The following is a 12,482-nucleotide window of genomic DNA, read 5'->3' as shown; positions in this document are numbered from 1 at the left end:
GGAGGTGGGTGTAGGTGGAGAGGAGACAGGTGAAGGTGTAGAGCAGGAGGGTGTAGGTGTAGAGGAGAAATGTGTAGGTGTTGTGGAGACGTGTAGGTGTAGAAGAGACAGGTGTAGAGGTGGGTGTAGGTGGTGAGGAGGAGGGTGTAGGTGTAGAAGAGACAGGTGTAGGTGTAGAGGTGGGTGTAGGTGGTGAAGAGGGTGTAGGTGTAGAAGAGACAGGTGTAGGTGTAGAGGTGGGTGTAGCTGTAGAAGAGACAGGTGTAGGTGTAGAGGAGATGGGTGTAGGTGTGGAGGAGACGGGTGTAGGTGTGGAGGAGACGGGTGTAGGTGTAGAGACGGGTGTAGGTGTAGAGGAGACGGGTGTAGGTGTAGAGGAGACGGGTGTAGGTGTAGAGACGGATGTAGGTGTAGACGAGACGGGTGTAGGTGTAGAGGAGGTGGGTGTAGGTGTAGAGGAGGAGGGTGTAGGTGTAGAGGAGATGGGTGTAGGTGTAGAGGAGGAGGGTGTAGGTGTAGAGGAGGTGGGTGTAGGTGTAGGGGAGACGGGTGTAGGTGTAGAGGAGACAGGTGTAGGTGTGGAGGAGATGGGTGTAGGTGTAGAGGAGACGGGTGTAGGTGTGGAGACGGGTGTAGGTGTAGAGGAGACGGGTGTAGGTGTAGAGACGGGTGTAGGTGTAGAGTAGGTGGGTGTAGGTGTAGAGGAGGAGGGTGTAGGTGTAGAGGGGATGGGTGTAGAGGAGGAGGGTGTAGGTGTAAAGGAGGTGGGTGTAGGTGTAGAGAAGATAGGTGTAGGTGTGGAGGAGACGGGTGTGGGTGTAGAGGAGGCGGGTGTATGTGTAGAGGAGACGGGTGTACGTGTAGAGAAGACGGGTGTATGTGTAGAGAAGACGGGTGTAGGTGTAGAGGAGACGGGTGTACGTGTAGAGAAGACGGGTGTAGGTGTAGAGGAGACGGGTGTAGGTGGACAGGGAGGCAAGGAAGGGCCTTCAGGCCATTATACATAAGTATACATGAATACAATATGCAGTATATATATATACAACATGTGTATCAAAACTATGTCTATGTGGTATACATCTCACAATCCCATAATCTAATTTAATGTTAGAGGACAATGCAATGAACAATAATGAAAGGGAAATTACACAGTATACATGAGAGTAATACATCCGAGACCTAAATTTATACATTCTCCATCATAGTTCACATAATATTTCCTATACAGCATTATGTAGCGTTCCATAATATAAGCATATACGGATGTTTTTCAAGCTACATGACATTAGGCTACTGCTATTCACTAGACTTCTAATATATATCCACAAATACATGGCAAGGACTTATGGTACAGATATATAATATACATAGATATATGTGGAATACATTGGCAATACACAATTATTTCTAGTGTGTTGACGAAAAAAGAATAACTACATAAATTAATATTCGTGATACTAGGCTAATCAGCCAAGACATCACTATACAGTTTGAGCACATCATACACCAGCTACAGTATGATCATACTGGTGTATGTGTGGTCATAACACCACCTCACACCCATATGGTAATATCACAACACACCATGGACCAGTATGGTAATATCACAACACACCATGGTCCAGTATGGTAATATCACAACACATCAGGGTCCAGTATGGTAATATCACAACACACCATGGACCAGTATGGTAATATCACAACACACCATGGACCAGTATGGTAATATCACAACACACCATGGACCAGTATGGTAATATCACAACACACCATGGACCAGTATGGTAATATCACAACACACCATGGACCAGTATGGTAATATCACAACACACCATGGACCAGTATGGTAATATCACAACACACCATGGACCAGTATGGTGATATATATGAGCAGTGATAGTGATATATCAGTAAATGTAAGGAGGAAAAATATCAGTGAGGTGATAATGCAGTAAAAGTGAAATGATGTTGGTGTAGCAGTGATAGTGTTATGTGATAGTGAGCTGTTGGTGATATAACAGTGACAACAGCTGTCATATAGTGACACCAACAATTTGTTACTCAACATGGTCAGTATATGACCCCAAGTGTGGGGCCTGAGGTGATGGTGATATATAGAGGTGATAGTGAAGCTATAGTGATACAGCAATGATAGGTTACAGTACTGAGAAGATATAGCATTGATGGTGATACAGCCGTGATTGTCAGGTATATAATACCAAAGAATAAATATCAAAGATAGTGAAGTTATGATGATATAGTGATAAAAGTCTGTCCTTAAATTACATTGGAATCAAAACACGCAGTCCATGGTGACGCAAGAGTGATGGTGGTGTTGTTACAGTGAACTAGAGTGGTAGCACAACACCACAGTAGTGATGGTGGTGGTACAGTGAACTAGAGTGGCAGCACAACATCACAGTAGTGATGGTGGTGGTACAGTGAACTAGAGTGGCAGCACAACACCACAGTAGTGATGGTGATGGTACAGTGAACTATAGTGGCAACACTATAGTAGTGATGGTGATGGTACAGTGAACTAGAGTGGCAACACAACACCACAGTAGTGCTGGTGGTGGTACAGTGAACTAGAGTGGCAGCACAACACCACAGTAGTGATGGTGGTGGTACAGTGAACTAGAGTGGCAGCACAACACCACAGTAGTGATGGTGATGGTACAGTGAACTAGAGTGGCAACACTATAGTAGTGATGGTGATGGTACAGTGAACTAGAGTGGCAACACAACACCACAGTAGTGATGGTGGTGGTACAGTGAACTAGAGTGGCAGCACAACACCACAGTAGTGATGGTGGAGGTACAGTGAACTAGAGTGGCAGCACAACACCACAGTAGTGATGGTGGTGGTACAGTGAACTAGAGTGGCAGCACAACACCACAGTACTTATGGTGATCGTACAGTGAACTAGAGTGGCAGCATAACACCACAGCAGTGATAGTGATGGTACAGTGAACTAGAGTGGCAGCATAACACCACAGTAGTGATGGTGGTGGTACAGTGAACTAGAGAGGCAGCACAACACCACAGTAGTGGTGGTACAGTGAACTAGAGTGGCAGCACAACACCACAGTAGTGATGGTGGTGGTACAGTGAACTAGAGTGGCAGCACAACACCACAGTAGTGATGGTGCTGGTACAGTGAACTAGAGTGGCAGCACAACACCACCGTTGTGATGGTGATGGTACAGTGAACTAGAGTGGCAGCACAACACCACAGTAGTGATGGTACAATGAACTAGAGTGACAGCACAACACCACAGTAGTGATGGTGGTGGTACAGTGAACTAGAGTGGCAGCACAACACCACAGTAGTGATGGTACAGTGAACTAGAGTGGCAGCACAACACCACAGTGATGATGGTGATGGTACAGTGAACTAGAGTGGCAGCACAACACCACAGTAGTGATGGTGGTGGTACAGTGAACTAGAGTGGCAGCACAACACCACAGTGATGATGGTGATGGTACAGTGAACTAGAGTGGCAGCACAACACCACAGTAGTGATGGTGGTGGTACAGTGAACTAGAGTGGCAGCACAACACCACAGTGATGATGGTGATGGTACAGTGAACTAGAGTGGCAGCACAACACCACAGTAGTGGTGATAGTGAACTAGAGTGGCAGCACAACACCACAGTGATGATGGTGATGGTACAGTGAACTAGAGTGGCAGCACAACACCACAGTAGTGATGGTGGTGGTACAGTGAACTAGAGTGGCAGCACAACACCACAGTAGTGATGGTGGTGGTACAGTGAACTAGAGTGGCAGCACAACACCACAGTAGTGATGGTGATGGTACAGTGAACTAGAGTGGCAGCACAACACCACAGTAGTGATGGTGATGGTACAGTGAACTAGAGTGGCAGCACAACACCACAGTCCACCACAGTCACCTCCGTAATGTCACTGTGGTTGACTGCTGCCCTCACCACATCCAGGCCGCTCACCACATCACCGAAGACATCCGACCACTGGTCACCATCCTGGAGGTCCCTGGTGGTGATGGCGAACTGGGCACTCCTGGGATCCCCCGGATCATCGCAGCAGAACACAGCTCCTGCCCGCCCTGACTCCCGGTACTGCCCCTGGAGGTCAGGCAGCAGTGGGGCTCCTCCCTTACCATCATTACTCTCGTAGTCTCCGCCCACCACATACTCATCTGGCTGACCCTTGTCGCACACTTGCAACAGTTTGGTGTTGCGGTAGGTGTGGCCCCGCTGGCCCGTACACAACAACACAAACTGTCTGGCCAGCGGAGTGTCAGGGGTCAGCCGGATGGTGACCCGCCCTCTTGTTGACCCCGCCCACCCGAGGTCAAGGAACACCAGGGTGCAGGAGGGGTCCAGCACGCCCACAACCTCACTCTCCTGCAGGAAATGAAATAAATCATGCTGATAACTGTATAACAAAATGTTATCATATTAGTTATCAAAACTTAGTAACTCAGTAAGACTAGTGGGTGTAATAAAGTAACCTGGAGTGTGTGAGCGTGGGCGGGCGTGGGCTGATGCAGGAGTGGGTGGAGGTACAGCTGTCCGTCTTGTAGAGTTATCCTGGCGGAGCGGCGGCCATCTTGGTCTTCCTGGACGGCCAACACCCGGCCAGCCTCCACCAGCCTCTTGACGGGCTCCCTCATCCTTCTGCGAAGGTCCTCAGCCTGTGGACAGTGTCAGCCCCATTATCACCTGTGGACAGTGTCAGCCCCATTATCACCTGTGGACAGTGTCAGCCCCATTATCACCTGTGGTCAGTGTCAGCCCCATTATCACCTGTGGTCAGTGTCAGCTCCCCCCCTCTACTAGCAGGGGGTTGGTGCTGGACCTGTTGATCCAGCTCCCCCCCCCCCCCTCTACTGGCAGGGGGTTGGTGCTGGGCCCGAAGATCCAGCTCCCCTCTACAGGCAGGAGGTTGGTGCTAGACCTGTAGCTCCAGTCCCCCTCTACTGGCAGGGGGTTGGTGCTAGACCTGTAGCTCCAACCCCCCTCTACTAGCAGGGGGTTGGTGCTAGACAAGCAGCTCCTTGAGGTTACCTTGAGATGATTTCGGGGCTTTTAGTGTCCCTACGGCCCGGTCCCTCGACCAGGCCTCCACCCCCAGAAAGCAGCCTGTGACAGCTGACTAACACCCAGGTACCTATTTTGCTGCTAGGTAACAGGGGCATAGGGTGAAAGAAACTCTGCCCATTGTTTCTCGCCGGCGCCTGGGATAGAACCCAGGACCACAGGATCACAAGTCGAGTGTGCTGTCCGCTCGGCCGACCGGCTCCCGCCCCCTCCAGCTCCAGCCCCCTCTACTGGCAGGGGGGGTTGGTGCTGGACCTGTAGTTCCAGCCCCTCTCTACTGGCAGGGAGATTGGTGCTGGACCTGTAACTCCAGCTCTCCTCTACTGGCAGGTGGTTGGTTCTGGACCTGTATGTAGCTCCAGCCCCTCTACTGGCACGGGGTTTGTGCTGGACCTGTAGCTCCAGCCCCTCTCTACTGGCAGGGGGATTGGTGCTGGACCTGTAACTCCAGCCCCTCTACTGGCAGAGGGATTGGTGCTGCACCTGTAGCTCCACCCCCCTCTACTGGCAGGGGGGTTGGTGCTGGACCTGCAGCTCCAGCCCCAGAGATTTTAAATGTAGTTATTGTCCTTGTATATAAGTCACTGGAGGCAAACCCTCAGCAGTTTAAAAACCAACTAATGAAAATAGAACACTGCTTGGAAAACCTCACAAATCCAGCTCCGAACATCATCCTGCTTGGGGACTTCAACCTACGGCACCTGAAATGGAAGCACCTGGCTAATACAGTAATATCAGAAAGAATACCAGGAAGTAGCCTAAATGAACAGGCACATGCAAATGACCTGCTACGGATGTGCGATAGGTTTGCCTTAAACCAGCAAATAGTAGAACCAACTAGGAAGGAGAACACGCTGGACCTCATTTTCACTAATAATGATGAGTTGATCGGGAACATAATGATTACAAATACCTGTTACTCAGATCACAACTTAATTGAAGTTCTGACAACCATGGGGAACGGACCTTCAAAACCAGTCCAGATTCCCGGTGGAGGAGATTTCAGCAAATTCAACTTCAGTAATAAACGGATAAACTGGGAGCAAATAAACCAGGACTTCACAGAAATAAACTGGGAAGAACAGCTAGAAAATGCAAACCTGAATCAGTACCTGGAAAAAATAAGCTCAGTAGCACTAGAAATATGTTCAAACCGCATACCTCTAAGAAAAAAGATGAAGAGATGCAGATTGGAACGGGAACGTCGTTCCCTATATAGGCGAAGAAAACGAATCGTGCAACAACTTGAGAGTCGCACCCTATCTCAAGAACGGCGAAGAAGGTTAGGTAAAGAAATAGAAACAATTGAACGGAAGCTACAAGAATCATACAAAATCCAGGAGAGGCAAAGAGAGCAAAAGGCCATCAGTGAAATAGAGAGAAATCCGAAATATTTTTTCTCCTATGCAAAATCAAGATCAAAAACCACATGTAGTATCGGGCCCCTGCGAAAGGGAGATGGAACTTTCACCGATGACAACAAAGAAATGAGCGAGCTACTGAGGAAGCAGTACGACTCTGTTTTCAGCGAGCCATTAAACACACTAAAGATTGATAACCCAAATGAATTTTTCATGGATATGATACCAACATCAAATCATATATCAGACGTCACCCTATCCTCACTGGATTTTGAAGAAGCCATAAACAGTATGCCCATGCACTCTGCACCAGGCCCGGATTCTTGGAACTCCATATTCATAAAGAACTGTAAAAAATCACTATCGCATGCCCTCCACATTCTGTGGAGACAAAGCCTAGATACTGGCGTTATTCCTGATATACTAAAAACAGCAGAGATAGCACCACTTCATAAAGGAGGAAATAAGGCAGAGGCAAAAAATTACAGACCGATAGCACTAACATCGCACATCATAAAAAAATTTGAGAGAGTGATAAGAAGCAAGATCACAAAATACATGGAATCACAGCATCTCCATAACCCCGGACAACATGGTTTCAGAACAGGGCGCTCTTGCCTATCACAGTTGCTGGACCACTATGATATGGCATTAGATGCTATGGAAGACAAACAAAACGCTGATGTAATTTACACAGATTTCGCAAAAGCTTTTGATAAATGTGACCATGGTGTTATTGCACATAAAATGCGTTCAAAAGGAATTACCGGAAAAATAGGCAGATGGATCTACAATTTCCTGACCAACAGAACCCAATGTGTGATAGTCAACAAAATAAAATCCAGCCCATCAACCGTGAAGAGCTCAGTCCCCCAGGGTACTGTGCTTCCTCCAGTACTTTTTCTCATCCTCATATCGGACATAAACAAGAACACAACCTATAGCACTGTATCATCCTTTGTAGATGACACTTTGATCTTCATGAGAGTAGGCAACATAGAGGACACGGCAAACCTCCAGTCAGATGTAGATCAGGTCTTTCTATGGGCTACCGATAATAATATGGTGTTTAACGAAGATAAGTTCCAGCTCATGCGCTATGGAAAAATTGAAAATATAAAAACGGAAACCACGTACAAACTCAGGCAAATCATAACATAGAACGAAAAGGCAATGTAAAGGATCTGGGTGTACTCATGTCGGAAGACCTTACCTTTAAAGAACACAATAAAGTAGCCGTTACAACTGCAAGAAAAATGGTAGGTAGGATAACAAGAACTTTTCACACTAGAGATGCTATACCGATGATACTTTTCAAAACGGTTGTACTCTCTAGAGTGGAGTACTGCTGCACAATGACAGCCCCTTTCAAAGCTGGAGAAATTGCTGACCTGGAGAGCATGTAGAGATCCTTTACTGCTAGAATCCACTCAGTAAAACATCTAAACTATTGGGACCAACTAAAGAGCCTAAAACTGTACTCCCTTGAGTGCAGGCGGGAGAAGTACATAATAATTTACACGTGGAAAATTTTAGAGGGGCTGGTCCCAAACCTGAACACAGAAATAACATCACATGAGACCAGAAGACATGGCAGGATGTGCAGAATACCCCCGTTGAAAAGCAGAGGTGCAACAGGTACTCTGAGAGAGAACTCTATCAACATCAGAGGTCCGAGACTGTTCAACACGCTTCCACTACACATAAGGGGCATAATTGGCCGACCCCTCACATTGTTCAAGAGGGAACTGGATAAGCACCTCCAAAGGATACCTGATCAACCAGGCTATGACTCATATGTCAGGCTGCGAGCAGCCACGTCCAACAGCCTGGTTGATCAGTCCGGCAACCAGGAGGCCTGGTCGACGACCGGGCCGCGGGGACGCTAAGCCCCGGAAGCACCTCAAGGTAAGGTAACCCCCTCTACTGGCAGGGAAGGGGGGGGAGGTTGGTGCTGGACATGTAGCTCTAGCCCCTCTCTACTGGCAGAGGGTTGGTGCTGCACATCTGGCTCTAGCCCTCCTTCTACTGGCAGGGGGTTAGTGCTGGCATTGTTTAGGAGTTTGTTGGCAGTTTCAAGGCTTCAGTCTCTTGGAACCCAGCAGTGATCTGTTTTGATTCGCTGTAGGTTGGTGGTGTCAACCGTTCTCTGCACCTCTGTGAGGTGGGGAGGGCCAGGATCCTGGGTTCAATAGAGGATCACAGGTTCAATCACTGTGCAGCACATAAATGGTTATCATGTTTCCTTTCACCTAATGTTCCTGTTCACCAACCAGTAAATATTTATCCAGGAGTTAGACAACTAATGTGGATTGTATGTTAAGGAAAGTCAGTAGTTGACCTTGGGGAACCTCAATAAACCTAAGAACAGGCTTCCTCTCCTCAAAACGCAATTCATTATCTTGAGATATGACCTATGAGAGAAAATAAAAAACTTACTGTTAATGGCTTCTGGGGGATCTCTCCAGTGATTTCCTGAACTTTATTCATGATGCTGGAGGCTGAGTCTCCCAGGTGTACAGGGTCAGCTGTGGCACCTGTCTCTGTGGTCATCATCTCCAGGGCCTCCCTGATGGTCTCCTGCACCTGTCATTACCAACACAAACATTAATGGTGGAGGCTGAGTCTTCCAGGTGTACGTTGTCAGCTGTGGCACCTGTCTCTGTGGTCGTCATTTCCAGGGGCTCCCTGATGGTCTCCTGCATCTGTCATTACCAGCACAAACATTAATGGTGGAGGCTGAGTCTCCCAGGTGTACGTTGTCAGCTGTGGCACCTGTCTCTGTGGTCATCATCTCCAGGGCCTCCCTGATGGTCTCCTGCACCTGTCATTACCAACACAAACATTAATGGTGGAGGCTGAGTCTCCCAAGTGTACGGGGTCAGCTGTGGCACCTGTCTCTGTGGTCATCATCTCCAGGGCCTCCCTGATGGTCTCCTGCACCTGTCATTACCAACACAAACATTAATAGTGGAACCTGGACTATAATGAAGCATCAGGCTGTGAGTAAAGTAACTGGACTATAATGAAGCATCAGGCTCTGATGCTACTGGACTATAATGAAGCATCAGGCTCTGAGTAAAGTGACTGGACAATAATGAAGCATCAGGCTCTGAGTAAAGTAACTGGACTATAATGAAGCATCAGGCCCTGAGTAAAGTAATTGGACTATAATGAAGCATCAGGCTCTGAGTAAAGTAACTGGACTATAATGAAGCATCTGGCTCTGAGTAAAGTACTGTAACTGAACAATATAAGTAATGGTGTTTCTCTACACTGACCACAGTGTAGAGAAACAACAATATGACAGTTGACTTTATTAATAAAAATGTATCAGGTGTTAGAGCAAAATGTTTCCTATATATAAAGTCAACTCTAATCTTGATGTGTCTCCATGTCAAAAGTGTTTATATAGAGGCAATACTACACACAGTTGCACGAGAGCAGTGTGACCAGCAGCATACCTTCACTGAGGTGTGGACAGTCTTGACATCTGGGAAGAGTTCCTGGCACTTCTGGAGCCAATCTTCTACCTTTATCTTGCACCCATCAGCTGTGTCTATGGTTGTGCCAACCTCCTGTGGGGTGTTGACTGTGTCGAGGCTCCCCAACATGGCCTGCAGCTGAGTCTTCCCTTCCTCTCCTTGTATTGTCATATCCACCACACTGGTATCCTCCAGTTCCAAGAGCTTCATCGCTGACTTGTTCTCCTCTAATAGAGCATAGAGTCTGTCCTGGAGCTGGAGGTGGTGAGTCTTCCAGTCCCCCAGCTGCCCCCGGTACTTCCCCAGCTGGGACAGTACCTCTTCACAGCTAGTAATGAGGCTGCTGATGATGTTCTTCTGCTCCTGCACCAGGGAACGTAACGTCTTACTGATGCCTCTGGCAGGACCTTCAGAAGGTTTTGCTGGCACTACTTCCTCAGTTGTTAGCTGGATGTTTTTGAGTTTCCTAACAAATGCCTCCACAGCATAGCTAATTGGGAACTGAGTAGCAGCTGTGGCAGTGTGCTGGGCACGGCAGCTGGGGCAGGACAGCTGACCATTCTTGATAGCATTGTCAATACACTGGGAGCAGAATGTGTGGCCGCACGGCAGATTGCGAGGTCGTAGCTGATTGTCATCATAATCGATAAAACACACTGAACATGCCTCTGGCTTGTTATCCTGTGGAAAAGAATATTTGGTTAAACTAGATGTATTTACAACAAAAAAGTAATATTACAGTACTTTATTTACTAATACAAATTGCATAATATCTATATACATTCTTTGCATTAGCTATTCTAGAGCAGAGTTAATATTACTTACAGATTAACATATTCACACAAGGGCCAATATTTTTTATTAATATATCCCGGAGTATGGGATAATATTTTTTGGTAACATATTGCAGCAGCAGGGCTGTTTGTAAGACGTACCCGAGAGTACAGACTAACAATACCTATCCTTACTTTCTTATGAATAATAGAAGGGAATGTATGTATCGTATGTGATAATTGGGGAAGGGTCAAGTATTTTTAGTCTAAGTTGGACAATAAGTGCACTGTGAGTTAAATCTTTACAAATGGGTTTTATTGAACAACTCCAGATTATTGTACACTTATTAACTATGGGAACACATGATTACGTTACTGGATGAACACACGATTACATTACTAGATTGTTGAGATTGAGTGATACTCTTCACCAAACATAAACATGATGGATGGATTGACTATTGGTCCCACACAAATCTGGGCTTACTCGTTAATTTACTGTAGACTCTCTTGGTAATATAGATATGTAGCATGGATTTTTACAATATAAGGTCTCTACACTTAATCACTTTACTAACGGGGACCAAGGTTGATGGAGTTTAACCCTTTAACTGCGCAGCCTATAAATATGACATTCCCCTAGTGGGCAAGAAATAAATTCTCGGGAAAAAATTCTTTTTTCTTCCGAAAGTGTCAAAAACCCCTCCCTGTATATGGGTATAGCAACGGAATTTCGAAATTGTACTTACTTTGGCTGCTATGGGGTCCGTAAGGTGGCGTGTGATGTCATCATACCCCGTGCGCCCGTGCCGTAAGCTCCCGGGGCCGGTGGGGTGCCCGGGGCGGGGCGCGCGAGTTGCCGCGAATATATTTTTGATCATTTTTTGCACACAGTTCCAAATACATTTTATTTGTTTTTACGTGCTAATCCTATGTATAATGAACACGTACACTATATTATGGCAGTAAAACATCCATACTGTCCAAGGACACTGTGTTACGTGCATGACACTTGTGTACACATATGTTGCACATATTTACCATGTATCATGCTAATTTATGTATATATACAATCTATTTACAGACTATACACTGTCACACTATATACATTCACCATCAACACATTCAGAACACCGCGAGTGTGAGCAACCACACCCAGACAGGCCCTCCCTCACTCCAACATCTTACTCGCCAACATTGCTCCTCCCACCATACTGTTGTTTTTATTACACTATTTATACATGTTATATATACTTATCTACATGTTTTATTTACCAGAACTATGCAAGTAAGCCGGTATTGTGTCCAAACAGTACAGTGGCCACCATACACTCCATGAGAAATCAGACAGCAGACGACTCTACGATTACAACGTTACCTCCCTCACCAAAATAGCTCCACTCAACATACTCCTATTGCTGTTATTACACTATACACACACACTGTACATACCCATGTACATGTGTGTTCCCCATAGCGAACCACGAAGCTAGTGTGGTGAGCAAAACGAGAATGGCTGCCACACAGTGAGGCTACCTCAATTCTCTACTCCCTACCTCACCAAAATTCCTCCTTCCACAATACTACGCACAACGCTAATTATAACCACAATCCTGGTCATTAATTTCTGTAAATGAATAATTGACCACAAGTTTATTTTGAGAAGGAACCTAAGAAGTCGTTTGAAAATTCCTAGATGGACGAAATAATGCTGTGGTGCTGTGGCTAGCGCTGTGAACATCGTGAACAGCATTGAATCACTGATTTTTTTAAC

At 46.4% G+C, this 12,482-nt stretch overlaps 1 protein-coding gene across 1 annotated transcript in view; it reads right to left on the bottom strand.

The window, feature by feature from the left end:
• Positions 1 to 1,757: 1,757 nt before the first annotated feature.
• The window catches only part of LOC123748553 (uncharacterized), a 68,411-nt gene continuing 57,686 nt past the window's right edge, over positions 1,758 to 12,482 (bottom strand). Inside the window, exons 3-6 of the mRNA XM_069320500.1 lie at positions 9,915 to 10,616; positions 8,890 to 9,036; positions 4,501 to 4,683; positions 1,758 to 4,393 (exon numbers count right to left, since the gene is read on the bottom strand). Coding sequence (XP_069176601.1) covers positions 3,881 to 4,393; positions 4,501 to 4,683; positions 8,890 to 9,036; positions 9,915 to 10,616 — 1,545 coding nt within the window. The 3' untranslated portion in view covers positions 1,758 to 3,880. The remainder of the gene's footprint in view (positions 4,394 to 4,500; positions 4,684 to 8,889; positions 9,037 to 9,914; positions 10,617 to 12,482) is intronic.

This window comes from Procambarus clarkii, unplaced genomic scaffold, assembly GCF_040958095.1.
Source record: "Procambarus clarkii isolate CNS0578487 unplaced genomic scaffold, FALCON_Pclarkii_2.0 HiC_scaffold_149, whole genome shotgun sequence".
Taxonomy (NCBI): Eukaryota; Metazoa; Arthropoda; class Malacostraca; order Decapoda; family Cambaridae; genus Procambarus; species Procambarus clarkii.
Note: the sequence above shows the minus strand (reverse complement) of the source record. Positions and strands in the feature narration are given on the sequence as shown.